The following is a 19733-nucleotide window of genomic DNA, read 5'->3' on the forward strand; positions in this document are numbered from 1 at the left end:
AGGCTAGAAGTAGAGCCATCTGTGATCGGTTTCCAGAGTCTTGTCAGGGTAGCTGTATCCGAAGAAGCTGTCAGCTGGACAGTTAAGAGAGACTAGCAACGACTTTGAGCTGAGGGACATGGAGCGGACTCTGTAGGAGAGGTATCAGAAATGTGTAGGGAAGAGGCAGGGTCTTTGACGAGCAGGAACTCTGCATGAAAAAGGCATGGACTCTGTGTGACTGAGGGGCTGGGCCTGTTCAGAAGGGATAGGAAGGCTGTGTGAGCTATAGGCACCGAGCACGCACTCGGTAGAAGGAAGCGGGACAGCTGGACATTCAGGGTTAATCCTTTGACTTTCGAGAAAAAGTTTCACTCTTCTCTTCTTTTCATTTGTTCTTAATTGTCATTCCCACTTTCTTGGCTTTTCTACTTTTGCCTGATCTTTCTTTCAAAGTCGCGTTACATTGTCTTCATTTTCTCTGCTTCATTTTCCAGTTTCCTTCCTCTTTTCCTTCTTCCCCACTCCTTCCTCTAGCCCTCGATCCCTTCCTTTCTTCTTCCTTCCTTTCTTCTTTCCCCCTCTCTCTCTCCATCCTAACTTCCCCTCTCCATATCACCGTTTCGCCCTCTCTCCTTCCTTACAGGATTCTTTCTTCCTACATTCCTTCTTTTTCTCCTTCCTTTGCATCTTTGATACCTCGTTCAATTTCTTCCTTTCTTCTTCCCTCCTCCTCTCTGCCTTTCCTCCCTTCCTTGATTCCTCTCCTTCCCGCTTAATCCTTCCTTCAGTTTTCCAGCCTCTTCTACCTCCCCCTATTCCTTCACCCCTCAAACCCCCTCCCTCCTTCCTTCCTTCCTTCCTTCCTTCCTTCCTTCCTTCCTTCCTTCCGTCCTTCCTTCCTTTTTCTCTTTCTTTCTATGCTCCCTCTCTCTACATCCTTCCTCCCTCCCTCCCTACCCCCCTCTATTTGATAATTCCTCCCTCTCTCTCTTCCTTCCTAGCTTCTTTCTTCCTTCATGTTCTCCCTTCTTTCTTTCCAGGCTCCCTTGCTCAGTACCTTCCTTCCTTAATCCATCTGTGCCTTTCCTTCTCCTCCTACTCCCCTCCCTCCCTCCCTCCCTCCCTCCCTCCCTTCCTTCCTTCCTTCCTTCCCCAACCCTCCCTCTCTCCCTCTCCTTCTTCCTTCCTTGTTCCCATCCCTCCCTCCCTCACGCTATCCCTTATTCCTTCCTTCCCTCCCATCCATCCTTCCTTCCTCCATGTTTTCTTCTATCCTCTCCCTCCTTTCCTTTCTTACTCACTGCCTTCCTTCCTTCCAACCATACCATCATCCATCCCTTTCTCCCTTTATGTCTTCTTTCTTTCTTCCTGTCTTCTTTCTTTTTCTCCCCCTTTCCTTCTTTGCTCCCTCGCTCAGTTTTGTCCTTCCTTCCTCCCTTCCCCTCTCCCTTCCTTCTTTCCTCCCGCCCTGCCTTCCTCCCTTCCAATTTCACGCCCATCCTTCCTTCGTCTCACCCTTCGTTTCGTACTACCTCCCTCCCTCCCTTCCTCCCTTCCTCCCTTCCTCTTGTTTGTCCTTCCCTCCCCCGTTCTTTCCCTCTTCTTCCTTATTGAATCGATTCCACTCTGCGCTCGTCCTTTCTTCCTTTGCCCGGGACTGAAGAGCCCAAGGCAGCCTGCGCTCACATCAAGAAGGCATAGAATTACGCCAGCGGCGGGCCCCTCCCCGGCCAGAGCGCGGCATCATGTGGCACCCGGCTGAGGGGCAGGACTTGGTGCCACCTTCGTATCTGGTCTGAGAGCAGAGCAGACAGACTCCAACCAGCCTTGGAGGATCGGCAGCACTTACTTTCAAACACCGGAGGGGCAGGGCGGCACAGCCAGGCAGCCGCGAGATTCAGTGCCTGCATTCTGCACTCACAGGCCCCCCTGCCCGATAGCACCCATAATCCGAGTGCCAGTAGTGCCCCAACACAAACGGCGTCAACCAAGGAGGGCTTAACCATCGGATAGCACGCCCGGGAACCCTGCTGAAGCGCTGGCAGCGGGGTCGGTGACCAGCAGGAGGAGACGGACCCTCTGCCTTGCCTTGAAATGTTGCCTGCCTCGGAATGCCCAACTGCCCTTGCCGTGAAGTTCTGGGTGCAAGCGCCGATGCTGAGCAGACCCCGCAGGCTATAGGGATTTCACCCCCGCAGGTTCCCTGCCGTTCAGGACCCACCCACCATGCAGCGCCGAGGCATTCCCTGGATAGTGCTTCTGGGCTGGGCTGTGTGGGCGAGCAGCGAGGCAGGTAAGGGGATGACCGCCGCCTGCCAGCGTCTACCTGTGCCTTCCAACCTTCGACAAACGAAACAAAAGTTCTTTCTTTCTTTTTTTCTTTCTTTTTTTCTTTCTTTCTTGTTTCTTTCTTTCTCTCCTTTTTGTCTTTCTTTCTTGCTTTCTTTGTTTCCTTTTCTTTCCTTTCCTGTTTCTTTCTTTCTTTTCTTTCTCTTTCTTTCTTTCTTTCTTTCTTTCTTTCTTTCTTTCTTTCTTTCTTTCTTTCTTCCCTTTTCTTTCCTTTCCTCTTTCTTTCTTTCGTTCCTTTTCTTTGCTCTTTCTTTCTTTCTTTCTTTCTTTCTTTCTTTCTTTCTTTCTTTCATTCTTTCTTTCCTTTCCTGTTTCTTTCTTTCCTTTTCTTTCCTTTCCTGTTTCTTTCTTTTTCTCTTATTCTTGTTGCATTTATTAGCGTACACCGTTCCTTTTCCATAAATTTTCTTAATTTCTTTATATTTGTCTTATTTCTCTCGCCGTTTCTTTCCTTCTTTCTTTCTTTCCTTCTTTCTTTCTTTCTTTCTTTCTTTCTTTCTTTCTTTCTTTCTTTCTTTCTTTCTTTCTTTTCTTTCCTCTCTGCGTGCTTTATGTCATGCATCCACCACTTGATTGTGCACGTTTCTTGACTAAGGTGCGACTCGTGTAGGTTTCCGCATGGTGCAGTGCTTGTCTGCCACAGATCACACATGGCAGCACGCGAGTAGGAGGAGCCGGGCTTTCAGTGAAGGTATAGCCGGGGGACTGAGAGACATATGGAATAATCTGGCGGGGTTACTCTAGGTCACTACTAGCTGGTGTTCAGGCCCGTAGCAGCTGGTCCTGTCTTGGGAGATTTGGTGCCCCCGATCCCGTATATTTCACTTCTGATGCTTCGCAGCCCGACAGGAAATCAATGCGTTGCTCTCGTGAAGCACTGACCCCTGTCACGGTGCACTAGGGTGGGCATCTGGGAAGCGCAGACTGTCATTTACAAGTGCTTCGACCTATGAGAAGGCGACCAGGAAGCTTGATGGAGCACCCGCCCCTCCACCACGAGCTAATTACCAGACTCCCTCTTATATGTGGGTAAAGAGGTAAGGTTTGGCTGGAAAACCGCTTTAATTAGTTTACCTGGTTCTTTCTGCCACCTGGGTGGTGGCAGTGGCGGAGCCAGGGAGGAAGCAACGGGGAGCAGCCAGCCTTCTTGCTTCTCCCACCCAGGTGCCCCAGGCCACGCTGCAGCCTCGCGCTGGCGCCCTATTATCCGCCCCTCTTGCACAACCTTCCTCTTCTACTGGGTGGCGGTCACATCTGCCATCGGGGCACAATATTTCAACCAGTGCGAAACACCAAAATACGCCACTCCTCTCCCAGCCGCCACTCTAAACCCTTGCTCCTCTGCCCTCTGCTGCTACCGTGCACTGCGCTCCCTCTCCAAAATCATTCAAGTCATTGCAATGTCAATACCGTTTTATTGACTTGTACTAAAAACTAATAAGTAGACATTGTGCCTCATTACGGGTCCAGTGGTAACCATGCCAGTACTAACAGCGGGTTGCCGCCGGACTACAACCCCGGCGTCCCGGAAAGTCAGGCGCCGGTAAATTGTAAGTCTCACTTCCCATAGAGTCCCATAGGACCCTATGAGAGTGGGGACCATGGAAGCACCGGCACTGTTGTTAACGGTGCCAGTGCTTCCATGACCCGTCTGCTTGCCATGGCCGATGTACCCGGCAGGGTCAGACCTGTTGGGCACAACGGCTCCGGCCGGCAGACCTGTACTATGCCGGTCCCGGAACAACGGTGCCAGTAAGCTTACCAGCACTGTTGTTTCGGTTGGGTGATATTGTATGTAAATATGTGCTGTGTAAAGCGCTTTGGATTAAGGCGCTATATAAATAACTCATCATTATCATTATCATTATTTTCGGACTGGCATACTTGTAATGAGCCCCAATATCTACAAGGACATTAGAAACAAGAATTCGTTTTCATTATTCCATGTTTTTGTTCATTGTCTAAATGAAGGGCAACTCTGCTCCATGTTGCGGCTGCACAAGTGTCTATTGCTTCTTGGAACCTGGGAGAGTCCGCTAATTTAGGGGTAGGGCCGAGCAAGTGCCAAGCTTGGGGGTCTGGCCTGGCTCTTAGGGCCAAACACGAGCCGAGCAAAAGGCCACACAAAATGGGGCAGGGGCCCGTGTCAGGGGCTGAGGACAAGAAAAGGGGCTAAAGGGGTATAGCTGTGCCCCTTGTCCCAAACAGTGCCCGGGGCCGATTGTAGTATCCTTAACACACCTGTTTCCCACTAAAGGCCTGGCCTGTGCCCCCCCATCACGGTCTGGCCCTCACTCGAGCGCTGCCAAGAGCCACCTTTTGGACTGGGAAGGTCTAAAAGCCGGACCAGAGCGTCTTGTCTGGCTCTTGCAAGGCCGGCGAGTAGATTGCACTAGGGTCAGACTGATTGGTGCATCCACGTGACGTTTGTGGTAACAGTGCTCTACTTGGTTACAAGGGCTGGTATCAGTGGCGTGTCCAGACTCCTCTGACTCGGGTGGCCCAAGTGGGGAACTGCCATATGCAGGGGTGACATGAAGTAAGAGTGCGAGCGCCAGCGCGCCCGCGCACGCACACACACACACACACACGTCTGAATAGCATTCATTTACTATTTGTCTCCACTACCCAAATATACCTTAATTACTAACATTAGTGTCTTACATTCCTGTGTTTAAAGTTTAATGATCATAGTTTAGGATAATGGGGTGGCACCTGGGTGGCCGATCAGATTCCAGCGATAGCACCTGCCACCCAAGTGCACTCCCTGAACACGCCTATGGCTGGTATATGCTGTCATGTCACGCAGGCCCTGCAAGCATTACAGATCCGACGCTATTAAAATGGGAGAAAGCATTTTAAAGATGTCTTTTGCAACAAGGATGAGCAGAATAAACGTCGTCCTAAACTAAACAATATATTGCATATAGTGGAAAGAGTTAGCCAAAAAAACATTGTGGGGACGTGTTAGCAGTGGAGGATGGAGACATTTTCCTCCCCAACATGAAAGGGATGGCTGGCGCACCAGCATTCTTCTGGTCACATCCATCCCACTACACATAGGCCATACCGGCAAACTGCCCTTACAGTCCCCACCGCCCGTTATCCCAGTATTACCGTAATATTACAGAGAACAGGTAAATTCCCATTCCTGCAGAGTCCCTTAGGACTCCATGGGATGGGATTGCTTGAATCACCGGCACCAGTGATGCCGGTGCCAGTGATTTAAGCATTTCTTACCAGTATGGGCCTGATCTGCCAGCAAGTCAGGCCTGCCGGGAGATCCGTGGCCCCAACCAGCAAACTTGAAGTGCGCTGGTCCAGAAAAAATGCCAGAGCCGGAATTACTGGCATTTTTTCAAGACCGACACACTAGTAATGGGGCCCTAATAGTCTTCTTTGACTAGATGTCTAAGCCAATGGGCACATACACCCCTGAATGCAGTACATTCAGGTCGTTAAGTGGGTTGGGGCTTGCTGGGACCCAGTCCAGGCAGTACGTAAAATGTACCCTGGAGCCGGGGTTCTGGTCGAGCTACCCAAACTGATTTCCCCAACTAAAATTCATTCCAAGACTTGATGATCTGGGGCCAATACTGGTTTCTCCCAATAGAAGCCCCTTCAACACACGATTGGAATCACATTAGTTTCAGACACCCGAGCTAGATTCTTTGTTTTGTTATAATCTGTAGGGAAAATATAGAGAATACATTCTTTATATTTGCAACATATTATATCCAATTCTTGTAATTTGAATGATTTAATATAAGTAATGAAAATCATGGATTTCCTTTATCGAAACGGATGGATTGGAACTTGCATTTGCCTATTTTGATTTGATCCCACGTTTATAGTTGAATTTATTTGTATGTTTTTATTTTAGTCAGTTGTTTGACTGCTTATCATGACATTATATTTAAGACAACTTCTAACACAAGTGTTATGCCCTTTCATGCCAGCTTTCATGCTTCTGTTTGGCCTCTCCATTAGTTACGTAGGTCACACATCTTTTAAATGTTCATTAGCTACTTGCACTTCTAAGGCTGTGCCAGAATTTTGTCAACCCCGCCCCAAAACATTTTTGGGCACAACAGGTCCGGATCCCCCACCTTCATTCCTTATTCCACTGGAACCCGGTATTTTGCCGCAGTGGCAGAAACTCTGGCATCTTCTGAAATATTTGCTGTGGGGCTGTCAATAGCCAGAACCTCTGGTCTCCCCAATCCTGTCTCTACTCTCCCAACTCAATCTCCCCCACCATCCCAACTCTAGGCTCAACTCTCTGCACATTCGCCATGTCACTCCATCTGAAAAGAGCCCTCACTAGGTCCTTCCCATTTCCTCTCTAAATGCTGTGCCTGTTCTCTCCTGGTCTCGTTTATGATAAAATGGCTGTACAGATGCCACTCTCTGGGTGCAATGCTGGCTAGCATACTAGTTGCAGTGAATGGCTGCTCTTGATCTCTTTCATCACTCTGGCTTCAGATCCTGGTCACCCGGGCCCCTACCCAGTCACCCGCGTCCCTCCCATCTCACAATGTCAACACAACCTTGGATTATTTCCCCTCTGACAATGTCTGCTACAGGTAAGTGGCTTTTAGGGACTCCGGAAGTGTACCCAACGATGAATGAAGAAGAGAACTGGGGCGACACTCCTACGGATAGGCAAGATGAAGAAAATGACAGTTAAAAATAATGACCAAATATTGGGTGTGAGACACTGGACTAGGCATAGAGCAGGGTTCTACAACATTTGGCCCTTTTTGACTACAACTCCCATCTGCTTTAGCCAGCATATTCAATAGTGAAACGTTATCGGAGTCATAGACCAAACCAAATGGTGAGCCGCTGGTGTCCCCTGACAGAGAGAAAGTAATGCAGGCACTCACTTGGGAATTGGAAGGAAGACAGGACCTATAACCAGTGCAATATGAACCGGATCAAAGAAGAAATCAAAATCCTAAATGATTTAACACTAATTTTTAAACTGGAGGACAAAGACTCCAAAGAAATGGTATTCACCCAAGGATGAATCTCCTGCACGTGTCTGCAAGTAGACATAAATCTGAACTCTATCTTGGATAGATTAAGCCTCAAGAACATTGAGGCCATTGTCTGCATACTTGTGGTTGGAGAGACCCTGTCCCCCTCCCGTCCCCCCACCGACTGGGAGCTACAGATTCACCAGTGGCTCTATATAGAAATAAAAAAACATGGACCATAGAATTAACCCCTCAGGTACATCATACACTATACTGGGAGGAAGGGGTCTGTCCTTTAAGTAAATGACATTATTTCTATATTAATATAATGAACAGTTCTTTATTTCAAAGTCAGCAAACATGTGTTTCGAGTATAGCTCTTCATCAGGACATTAACATGTACACAATTAGGTTGCAAAATTGATTGTTTTCCTAAGTTAGATTCCACATATACATTTCCTTTTAATTCTTTTTGAAAATACTGTTTCCTGACATCAGCTAAATAAGATCCAGAATTCTACATACTCTTCTTTTCCACTTCTGTTTTAAGTCCCTTTTTTGATCAATGACTTTTCCTTTCTTACACAAGTCGTGGGGGAGTGGGGGTTGTTTGTAAGAAGAGCTTGTCTTAGGACTTCCTGTAAGAAGTTACTAAATGGAGGTGCCCGCAGGCTTCAAAAGCAAGAAGGTCCGGGTCATGGTCCTTGTAGGGGCCAGAACGCCATGTGCCTCTTCCATATGATGAAGGATTATGAGCGTCCCACTTCTGAATCCATAAATACATGTTGGCGGGTTTTGGAATAAAGAACTATTGGTTATATTGAAAGGGATGGACTACTACCGAGTTTAAGGACTTTGTCGAACACTCAATTGGGAAGGTGCTTACAAAAAAAGAGATATTAATCTACTTCAAATTAACATTAGTCAAGTGCGTAACTAACCAGAATTCCAGGGAACACATAACTATAGTTAACCTATAATGGAGCATTATGGTGGATTGCCTTTCCCCAGGTGTGGTGCTCCAACACTTGAATATAATTGTCTGTACACTCAGCACATCCAGCGTGCTGTGCATACTAAGCATATCATCCAGAAAGAATACTCATCTCGGGAGGATAGCTCAGTGGCAACGTGCTCGCCTTGGAAGCAAGACGACACGGAGCACCACAGGTTCGATCCCCGGGTCCACGTTTAGAAACCTCTGGGTATTAAGCACGTTATAAATAACCTATCAGATCAATTAATAAATGCCACAGTCATTCCAGGACTATCTCAAACATCCTCACATGATGGTGCCGTGTTGATAGTAATGCCGTTGGCATTAGAACGTGGGCATCATTCACCACCTGGAGCATTTCTATCTCAATGCTGCATCGGGACTGAATCCACACTGATAGGACTGCACAAGTCTGCCTCTGCAATGTGCCCTGGGAGGTGGGGAGAAACCACATTCTCTGTGATGCCACCCAAGAAAGGATGGTGCATGATTGCCCTACAAGAACTCCAAGAGGATTCAAGTATGTTCAGCTTTTAGGGATGTGGGAGAATTCATTTGTCTGAAAACCTTGCCAATTTTAAAGACACATTTACAGTATATACAACGCTATCATTATGCCTGCCTGTAATATATCGAATATTTCTATTAAGTCTGTAAGTATGTTTAAATGCCATTCACATGCCTCTTGTAAATAGGATCATCACAAGTAACAGCGCCTTGATGCCTAAGAGCTGTTTGCACGCTTTATTTACATTTAAAAAATATATTAAATAAATAAATGAAGTTTAAGACAGAAGGATGCACTATGCCAGGGGTGTTGCTAGGTCTGGAAAAGATCCAAGGCTATGCTAATGTCTGGACTGTCGGGACTCTGGGCTGTCTAGCCTTCTGGTTGTGGCCCCTGAGCTTCTATCTGGGGCTACAACCAAAAGACCCGTGTCTATAGCCCCCTTAGCCCCCCTCCTCAGGCAACGCCTCTGTGTGAAGGTCAGTTGGGCTGGAGCGATAGGAAAGGGGGGCCTACAGCAAGAACCTGTCAAATCTCTCACCCATGAAAGCAGTGTTTTTAAGTTTAAACAATCATTAACGAGTAGCAGCAGTAGCCATGCAGTGGCAGAGGACAGAAGCCTGTCTTGCCCACATCAATACACCACCACAATGCAGCCAAAGGCTTAACTGTTGTACTCATCTTTTAGATGGCTGCACCCCATGATTGCTAGCACTTCTCTGTGAAACTAATTATCATCTGAATGGGGTTGCGATCAATCAAAATCCAGGGCACCAGTGGTCCAGGGATGAATATTGGTTTCTAAACAGCCAATCAGCCCCACACCTCTAGTACACCAGAAGGGATCCGAACAGATTGGAAACACAAGTAAATTATAGACCTCCTTGTCCAATTTTGGTAATGTGGACAGAACGGCAGGTCGTGGATCGTTGGTTAGTTGCAACAAAGCGAAAATACAATTATTTCCCAATGATAAAAGGTACTTTCCAGCCAAGGTTGTATACAATATCTACTTTATTTTTATTACAACAGATAGTTCTGGCACACTGCAAAATACAACCCCCTCTGTAAAGGAACCAAGAGGACAGTTTGACGAAGGAAAGTGAAGCACGTTGGATACTGACAGGAGGGTAGCCGGTAAAGCAATCAGTCTTAACTGTTCAATGTTATTTGGTTTCAGCACCAAGGGAGCAAGGGGTTGTAAATGTCACTATGGGCCTTCGGAGAAGGACCAGAGGGACAGAACCACAATGTACCTGGTGTTGGAGATGATCTTGATGCTCGACAGCATTGAGTCGGTTCCAGGATGCTTTGCAGCTCCTGTGACAGAGTTCAAAACGGGACACAGCTGCGGGTATCAGGCGTCAGGCAATTTGGCAAGCAAGGCTGGATGGATCACTGCGGACTGGCCTACATGGCAGCTTGGCGTCAATAATCATTGTCTCTGTACTGACTGGCGGATCTGAAACGCTGGTCGAGGCATCTCAGGTGGCTTCAGTGACTGCAGCTTGACAACAGACAGTGGTGCAGCCGGTCACGGTGTGAGGGCTCAACTGCCTCGAAAATGTCTGTAAAAGATGGACGCTGGTTGATGCTTGTGTGGCACTGCTCCTAACTTCTTTGCAGGGCTTGTGTCATCCTTTAAGGTGGACGGCCCAAAGCTGTGGAGAATGTTTGCAGGCAACAACCTTGTCCTTTGTTCTGAGACTCACTGGCACTTCCCAACTAGGAAGCTTGCTGGCAGAACCGAGCAGGGCACACTGTGTGCTGGCTGGGTACCGGTTCTGGAGCTGCTGAACGGGTCCTCTGAGTCCGGTATCTCCCACTGTTCCCTGGGAGATGTTTAGGGAAGGGATCTTGCTTCCCTCTTGGAAATCCCGGCCTTTCTTCACTGGCGGAAGCTGTAAGGCAGACTGTACCTTCAGGCAGGGTCCAAATGAGTCCTTCCCTAACTCATTTCAAAGTCGTCGGATGATCTGCTAAGTAAGGGGCTCAGCCCACTTTTAAAACGAAATGGGCTCCAGTGATAGATGCAGGCTAAGCCTACCTCAATGAACCAATCCCGGGTCCCCACCAACAATCTCTGTTATGCGTGAGGTCATAACCAGAGTGCTTTGCAACAGGAAAGTTAAGGGTTGACAACATGTACCACTAAGTCCCACCCATCGTCCTGTCTGGTGTGGATCAAAGTGTCTCTTTGGTTAATTGAGCTCTCTGGGACTCCTGATCAAAATGCAGGTCTCACTTGAAGTTTGCGACGAGAACAAACTTTCTGTCTCTATCAATTCACATACTTCTTCCCTCTGAAAGGGGGTCTCCCTGCAGGGGTTGCCTACTGTAAACATGTGTCCCAGACATGCCATTCATTGCCCTTCATACAGTTTGGTGGGAGCTGGCTTCAAGTTGACACATGCATATCAAAGAAGTGTTGGATTACCTATCCCCTTTTGTCAGTTATGCCATCTGGCCTCTCGCAGGCCTGTATCAATTAACTCTCATCAGTATGCGCTGTAGTAGAACTTAGAAAATAGAGAGGGCAGATCCATGGAGCCTTTGATATTTCAATTAGGCTGGCCATGGCTTCCCACTTCCAGAGATGCTTTGATGTACCCCTGGATGTCACATTCCAGCTAAATGTGACAGGCTGCGCCTGTAGGCGGTGTCCCCCCCCCTGGAGTATACATGACTATGTGTTTGTTGTGCGGTGAGCAGAGGAAAATGGGAGAGGATTACCCCACACATTTTCTGGGGTTGATCTCCCATCATTAATTTTCATTGTAAAACTTCAAAAAGGCCGAGGCAACCGCACACTCCCCGTGCGGATGGTTGAATTCCTCACAGGGGTGAAAGATGATTTAATGGGCCAAAGGAAGGATAACAGATATTTAGCCTCCTGATCTCAGCAGGAAGGATAGGGTTCGCTGCTGAGTGGGTTAATACACCTACTTCAGTTTCCTTTGTGTAACTTGCAGGCAATGAATCTTGAGATACTGATACAGTTCTGCGTAGTTTGTTGTGACCTGATGTCACCTTAAACCACCTTGAAAGTGCCCTATTTGAGTCCTGCCCCAAGTAACTCATCAGCACTGACCCCTATGCTTCACGTTTCTCCTCAAAGTTTACAGGACAGTTGGGAGCAGACAGGCAGCTTATGTATGAGGGTTATCAAGGCAACAGTGAACAAAGCAAAGGCACAAATTATAGTGGGGATGCAGGCTCTTGGAGGGGTAGTGGTTATGGGGTGATTACCCATGGCCCCACTCTCCACCTGCTTTTAAATCTGTTCTCCAGCCCTCCTCCAAAATCTTGAAGCTTGCTTCACCCCTTAGTAAAGGACCACATGCCTCGGGTGTCAAAGCATTAAAGTCTTGGAGGGCACTATATTTTCCACATGGGATGTTGGGCACTATATCATCCACTTAGCATGTCAGGATGCATATCATCCTCAGAGACGCTGGCACTATATCATCCACACAGCATCTCAGGATCCGTATCATCCCCAGAGACATCAGCACTTTATCATCCATATAGCTTGTCAACTTGACTTCACTGCCTAAGAAATACAATTAGAACTTAATCCTCTATATTGTTGTCTCTCAGTCCCTAACCTTTTATACCAACAGCAGAGCCTGGCCTCACCAGGCCTCCCCATGTCACATTAACTGCAGAGTCTGGACTCTCGTTCTCTCCCCCCTTATGCCACATGCAGAGCATGGCTTCACCGGGCTTCCCCATGTCACATTAACTGTATAATCTGGGCTGTAATTCTATCCCCTCTTATACCACATGCAGAGACTGGCTTCACCAGGCCTCCTCATGTCACAGTAACTCCAGAGTCCGGTCTTTAATTCTCTCCCCTCTTATGCCACATGCAGGGTTTTGCTTCACTGGGCCTCCCCAAGTCACATTAACCTCAGATTCTGGGCTCTAATTCTTTCCCCTCTTATGCCACATGCAGAGTCTGGCCTCTCTGGGTCTCCCACGCTAGTGCTGGATGCAGAGTCTGGTGTGCTCTAGCACCTTGAAGCTTCTCGTGTGCTGGATGGAATTAACAATAAAGATCTCAGACCAAATAACCGGACAGACTCAAAGGCTATGGCAAAATATTACTTTATTCTCAGTTTCAATAAAGCAGGACAAACTGGCAGACATCAGACTGATGGTCGCCCATTCACACACAAACTTGATTATAGAGAGGTTTTATACCCCAATATGCGTCATCTATGAAGTCATCCTACGTGGCAAACTGCAAAACCTATTAAAGGGAGGGATTGGTTAGGGGAACATATGTACCTATGGTATACATAGGGGTTAGTAGATCATTGGCTGTCTCTTATCTGTAAGGCACGCCTCAACCTACCTCTAAATACATATAATACTGATTATGGCAGAGAACATGTCAGCAAATTGGTCTATGCAACGTTGTACAGCAGGTTACCCCATAGACCCTCTGATTGGTTGGCATTCTCACCCACCTTGGACTTTTGGTCTGTTAGCAGCACATAAGCAAAACCAAACCCAGGTGCTTGAGTCACGTCAGATTACTCCCCACTCTCCCAATAAATCCATCATCTCTCATCAGTCCTGCCATAAACCAGTATGCCTTTGTATATCTGCTTCATGACATCACTCAGTGCTCCATGATGTCCAATGGTGCATGCTGACATCCTTCCTCACGTCCACCTGCTCCTCTACACTGGCCTCTCTAGGTCTCACACGCTACTGCTGGATGAAAGGTGTGGGCTCTCTGGTTCTCCCACTCTACTGCTAGATGCGTGTCTGACCTTTCTAGGTCTCCTACTCTACTGCTGGATGCAGAGTCTGACCCCTCTGGGTCTCACACTCTACTGCTGGATGTAGAGTCTGACCTCTCTGGGTCTCATACTCTACTACTGGATTCAGAGTCTGACCTCTCTGGGTCTCCACTCGACTGCTGGATGCAGAGCCCGACCTCTCTGGGTCTAACTCTCTACTGCTGGGTGTAGAGACTGACCTCTCTGGGTCTCACACTCTACTGCTGGATGCAGAGTCTGACCTCTCTGGGTCTCACACTCTACTGCTGGATGTAGAGTATGACCTCTCTGGGTCTCACACTCTACTACTGGATTCAGAGTCTGACCTCTATGGGTCTCCACTCGACTGCTGGATGCAGAGCCTGACCCCTCTGGGTCTCACACTCTACTGCTGGATGTAGAGTCTGACCTCTCTGGGTCTCACACTCTACTACTGGATTCAGAGTCTGACCTCTATGGGTCTCCACTCGACTGCTGGATGCAGAGCCTGACCTCTCTGGGTCTAACACTCTACTGCTGGGTGTAGAGACTGACCTCTGGGTCTCACACTCTACTGATGGATACACAGTCTGACGTCTCTGTATCTACCACTCTAATGCTGGATGCATAGTTTGGTCGGGCGGGAAAAGCCTGTTGCTTTTAACTGCCCACTTTATTTGAGAAGAACAGCTCCAATCCGGTTAACCCACCCATGACTCCATTGGGAATCAATTGTAATTGCCACGTCTATTTCCAAATAGCTTCTGTTTACCTATGAGTCAGTGACAAGAATTCAGCAAAAAGATGAGCAAAACATCAAAGCACATATAAAACCACAGAGATTGTCTGTAGCCCTGTGGTTACTAAGTGAGGTAGTGTTATGAAAGATTCTTTTTGTTTAACCTGACAATGCATGTCTGGCCTGGGATCAAGTGGTCATGTAAACATGGTGCAGGCCTCTCGCTATTATTAGAGCCCAAAAAAAACAAATTTGTCTATGCCCTGCCCTGTTCCTTACTGAAGTAATTTCTAAGATTACCCACAGAGGGGACCGAACATGTAGCCTACAAACATTCAAAACAATGTTGACAAATCTTGTTTCTGCCTGTAAAAGTGTTATGTTGTATTTTGTATTTCTATTTTTATTGTGCTTTATGTAGCGGTTTTGTCCAAAGCACTTTACATAAGAAAATCAACGGTACATAAAATCAGCAATGCAAATCAGTGTTCGGATACAGCTGGTAACAATCATTCAGAGGACTAGAGCAGGTGAGTTTTAAGAGAGGAACGGAACAAAGAGTAAGAAGTAATGGAGCGGAGAGACAGAGGGAGCTGAAAAGAACAAAAGCAGGATTGAGCACAAAGGGGAGGGGCAACATTTAGCCTCAAAAGACCAGAAGAACAGAGAGAACGAGAAGGAATATAAAAGGAAAAGAGAGATGCAAGATAGTCCGGGGCAAATCCGTAAAGAGATTTAAAAACTAAGCAGAGAAAGTTACATTTAAGCTGGGAATAGAAAGACAGCCAGCCAAGTGAGGCAAGAGAAGAGGAGATCGAGTCCCAATAAGAAAGAAGACAGAGAGAGCGAATAGAAGAATGGTAGATTGATTTAAGAGAAGTGAGACGTGAGCATGGGAGACCAAAGAACGTGACAGAACAATAAACTAGCCGAGAGAAGATTAACAAAGAGATAAAATGTTTTGTGGCGTGAAAAGTGAGAAAAGGGCGGACTCTGTGAATATTATAGAGATGAAATCGACAGGAGCGAGATGTAAGAGAGATATGATGTGCAAAGGAAAGATTAGAATCAAAATAGAGACCAAGACAGTGGGAGAGATAAATAGAATGGAGGGAGGAAAGGAAATAGAAAGAGGAGGAAACTGTGGTAAAAGAGTGTTAGCAGGAAAGAATAAGACTTCAGTCTTTCCGGCATTTAGTGTAAGGAAGCGGGAGGTAATCAATGATTTAATAGCAGAAAGGCAAGTTGAGAGAGTGTGATGAATATCAGGAGTAAAAGAAACAAAATATAGAAAGAGGTGAGTATCATCAGCATAGAAATAGTGTGATAGCCCAAAGGAAGAAATTATAGGGGCACGAAGTGAGGTATATAAGGAGAATAGAAAGGGACCAAGGACTGACCCTTGCGTGACACCATGGTCATGTTATCTTGCATTTATATAGTGCCTCCTGCCATGGGCAATGGCATTGAAGCGCTTTGCATATCAGAGAATCAAAGGAGGAGTATGATAGAACCGTCATTGGTAGTAGGGAGGAGCAAGGTCAGGTAGATAGTTGGGAGGAAGGTGAGAGATAAAGAAGATGCCCAGGAAGGCACTCAGAAGAAAAAGGCAGAGGAGTTTTGTGTACAATTGGACCGAATTCATCACAGGCCTGCATTCATTGAGGCGCAACGCTGAAGGGAGAGCTAGGTGGATTTGAGATGTTCTCAGTGCCAGGGGTATGTCTGGAATGTACTCACTGCATGGTGAACCTGGGCATGTAGAAGCCATGCCCAAGAACATACAATTGGCAAAGCCCTTCTACCTACTTCTCTAAGCCCCCAACAACATTTGGAATGGTTGCATGTCAGAAATCCAAATTTTAAAAGTTTTCTGAAAATCGAGCAGAAAAACCTGTATTTGTTTTTTTGTTTCCTCATTTATGTCATGGTTACCACATGGATTGTTTTGTTTATATGTATTTATTAATTTAATTAGAATGTGATTTAGTTTCAAAGAAACCTTTCACATACGAATTTAATTCACTATTAAAAATAGCGAAACATCGAAACACAACCAATCTTTTTCTACACAAAACACATTAAACACAAAAGGTTTTCCTTTATAAAAAAAATCTCTATAAACTATCAATCCCTAATTTAGCAGCAACTACAGTCCATATTCTGAAAAGTGCATTGTGCATTGCAGCATGTTTAGCGACTAGACACTGATTCCAAAGGGACTGTCTCTTTATGGCATCCAAATCATGAACGTATCTGCCCAACTCATTCATATACAGAGGTCCAAGGAATTAGCAATGTGTCAGTATGTGCCTAGGGGTTTCCAGTTTACAGGCGCAAAGCCCTTTTACTTACGTCCCTAGGCCCCAATCAATTTTTGGGAGCAGTATATGTCAGAAATCCGAATTTGCCAACTTCAAAAGCTCCCTGAAAGGTGGACAAAAAAGGTCATTTTTTTTGTTTCCTCTTTTATGACATGATTACCACGAGGATTTTTTGTTGTTTATGTACTTGACCAAAACCCTAGGCTTGTGCTTCTGGGCATAGACCTTAAGGGCACAAAGCCTGTCATTGTGTCAGCAGTGGTCAGACCTTTGAGCCTTTCACAGTGTCGTGGTGAGCCTGGGCATATAGAAGCCATACCAAGAAATCACAAATGGCAAAGCCGTCTTATATACCTCCCTAGCCTCCAACCAAACAACATTTTGGAGAGGTTGTATGCCAAAAATTAGAATTTGCCAAGTTTGCAAAAGCTCCCCGAAAAGAGAGTAGAAGCACCTCAATTTTCTTTTGTTTCCTCATTTATGTCATGGTTACCACACAGAATTCTTTCTGTTTGTATACTTGACCAAATTCCCAAGGCATGTGCTTTTGGGCAGAATGCTTAAGGATACCAGGACTGTCTTTGGCTCGGCAGTGGTCCAGCTTGTGAGCATTCCACAGTGCCATGGGGAGCCATAGCATGTTAGAAACCATGCCCAAGACAACACAGCGGACAAAGACCTCTTGCTTACTCCCCTAAACCCAGGATGGCCACAGATGGCCAGGTTCTACAGAGGGGAAAGCTAAGAGGAAAAGAAGGCACATTTAACTGAGTGTGGGATTTCGACCACGGCTTCCCTGTGAGCGGAAGCTCTGGTCCGGCCTTTCCGGAGTTTCCTGAGTCCTGCAAGGACCATTATGGGAATGGCTGTAGTGGTGTGTGAGACAGGAACCTTCTTAGGCTGAGCTTCTGGGAGTTAGTTTACATGATCCAGCTATTGACTAGCCTTATCACCCTGGGCTGCAATTACTGTGTCATGTTAACCAATGGCACTATGGAAATGTTGGCTGAAAACAGGGTTCTAGGGTCTATTTTACAGATTAGATTTCCAGGTCTACCTTCTGTTTCATTTTGTTTTGTGTGTTTAGGGGGTTGCTACCTGGTGTTTTATGGCAGATTCAAAAGCACCTGAACATTAGACATGTAAAGCAAAACATTAAAATGAAACCTCAACATAATACAATGTGACCATACCAGCTATTAGTACCCAGAGAGGGGGATGTGGCGGCCTCACAGCCAATGAGGAGGCTCAGAAGGGGGTCTTTACCACACAGTATAGACCCTGTTCCGAGTTTCCTCAGAGTGGAAGGGCCGCCATCTTCCCTCACCGGAGATCGGGTAAGTGCACTCCACTGAAATACCCTGCATCCCCATCCTCCCACCCACACACCCCTTTTCCACATATTTAGACCCTCCCCACTTACCTTGTGTTTCCATCTTCCTTGCCGTTACATCTCTGACTCCTGAATGACCACCATAGAAAGGGAGAAGAAACTACCTATAGTTCCCCTCTGCCCACTCCATGGTGGCCATCTTTTTGTGTTGATTTTCGTTAATTTGAGAAATGGTTAACATGCCATTTCTGAACCCGAGAAAAAAACAATATTAGTACCCCGGTACTACTTGCCGGAGTACCAATGGCAATTATCGTAAAACAGCTATGTACGCTGTAGTGTGTGTGTGTGTGTGTGTGTGAGTGAGTGAGTGAGTGAGTGAGAGAGATAGAGAGAGAGAGAGAGAGAGGCTAACCATTGGCATCCTTAAACTTTTTGGTTGCAGATGTGACACACACATTTCTTTCAACCTTTAACCTCTTGTGTTCTCTCGCTTTGCTCAGGCTTCTAACTGCTGCCTCAGGGCATTACCTCACCGGTAATGCCCCCCCCTGGTCGGGTTATATTGATTGAGCATAAAAGGAAACCAACATCATACCCCGCTGCTCAAAGAAATGACTGAGTACATACATATGCATTTAAAAAAGCAATAACACTGAGGTAGATTCTCGCTAACTTGCAGTTAGCTTTGGGAAAATAACACATTGATCACAACAGAACAACACATTACACAACATGTTTCTATTGTTACGAATGGCATGGCATAGTATAACAAAACACTGTGTAGCCTACCAAACCTGAGTATACCACTTCAAAACGGGGCAGAGCATAGTCAGCATAGCTTAGTGAGTACACATGGCAAAACATGTCATCACTGGACACCCCAGACAAACAATGATGCCACCCAGCAGAATAAGACACAGAAACCTGCTGGTCCAGTTACATTTCTGCCTCAATGGCCATTGAGCAGGGGCGTTGCTAGGGGGTGGCTAAGGGGGCTATAGCCCCTGATCTTTTAGTTGTAGCCCCGGATAGAATCTCAGGAGCTAAAGCCAAAAGACTAGCTAGCCCCCAGTCCCAACAGTTCTGACATCAGCTTAGCCCCGGGTCTTTTCCAGACCTAGCAACTCCCCTGCCATTGAGTGATTACTCACATTGGCCATAGTAATACAAAAGAAACTTGTGAAAAAGAAAAATATTTTCCTTTGAAGAATATTCAATTATTACTCTTTTTCTAACTAAATCAGTGAATAAGTATCTCATCAACTAATTGTCATGATTTGACTGATATTTGATATAACACCATCAGTACTTGGTTTCATATGCAGTTGGGGCGTTCTCATCTGTTCTCATCTGAGGCAAACATAATACATTTTAAAAAAAGGAATCCCTCGGCAGTCGAAAATTTGGACCAGTTCTAATGCTTTATCTTTGATTACAAACTTACATTTCGGATGTTTACTCTGGCCTGTTACCTTAACTTTGGATTTTTATGCATTGATGACAAGAGACAACTCCTCACAAAAGCCCTCAATCGCAAATGCATACATTCTTTTGCTTTTTTACCTGGCTGGTGTGTTTGTATTTTTTTTACCTAGTTGCTCTGTTGCCCTGTTTTACACATGAACAAAACTCTGCGCCTTGCTTTTTAATAGATGCCCAGTAAAAATTGTCATGCCACAGTGCGATACACTGGCTGCACCAAAAAACCAGTCTAGCCACAGAATAACACTTATGATGCTTGCTT

At 46.2% G+C, this 19733-nt stretch overlaps 1 protein-coding gene across 2 annotated transcripts in view; it reads left to right on the forward strand.

Moving 5' to 3' along the window:
* The first annotated feature begins 1634 nt into the window (after nucleotides 1-1634).
* LOC138566297 (netrin-4-like) overlaps nucleotides 1635-19733 on the forward strand; it is a 429115-nt gene continuing 411016 nt past the window's right edge. The window contains exon 1 of one of the 2 annotated variants that reach the window (XM_069643402.1): nucleotides 1635-2275. In XM_069643402.1, the coding sequence (XP_069499503.1) occupies nucleotides 2209-2275 (67 nt within the window). In that variant the 5' untranslated portion in view covers nucleotides 1635-2208. The remainder of the gene's footprint in view (nucleotides 2276-19733) is intronic. The other variant, XM_069643401.1, reaches the window with a different exon arrangement.

The sequence above is a fragment of the Ambystoma mexicanum genome, chromosome 2p, assembly GCF_040938575.1.
Source record: "Ambystoma mexicanum isolate Mex_15411 chromosome 2p, UKY_AmexF1_1, whole genome shotgun sequence".
Classification (NCBI taxonomy): domain Eukaryota; kingdom Metazoa; phylum Chordata; class Amphibia; order Caudata; family Ambystomatidae; genus Ambystoma; species Ambystoma mexicanum.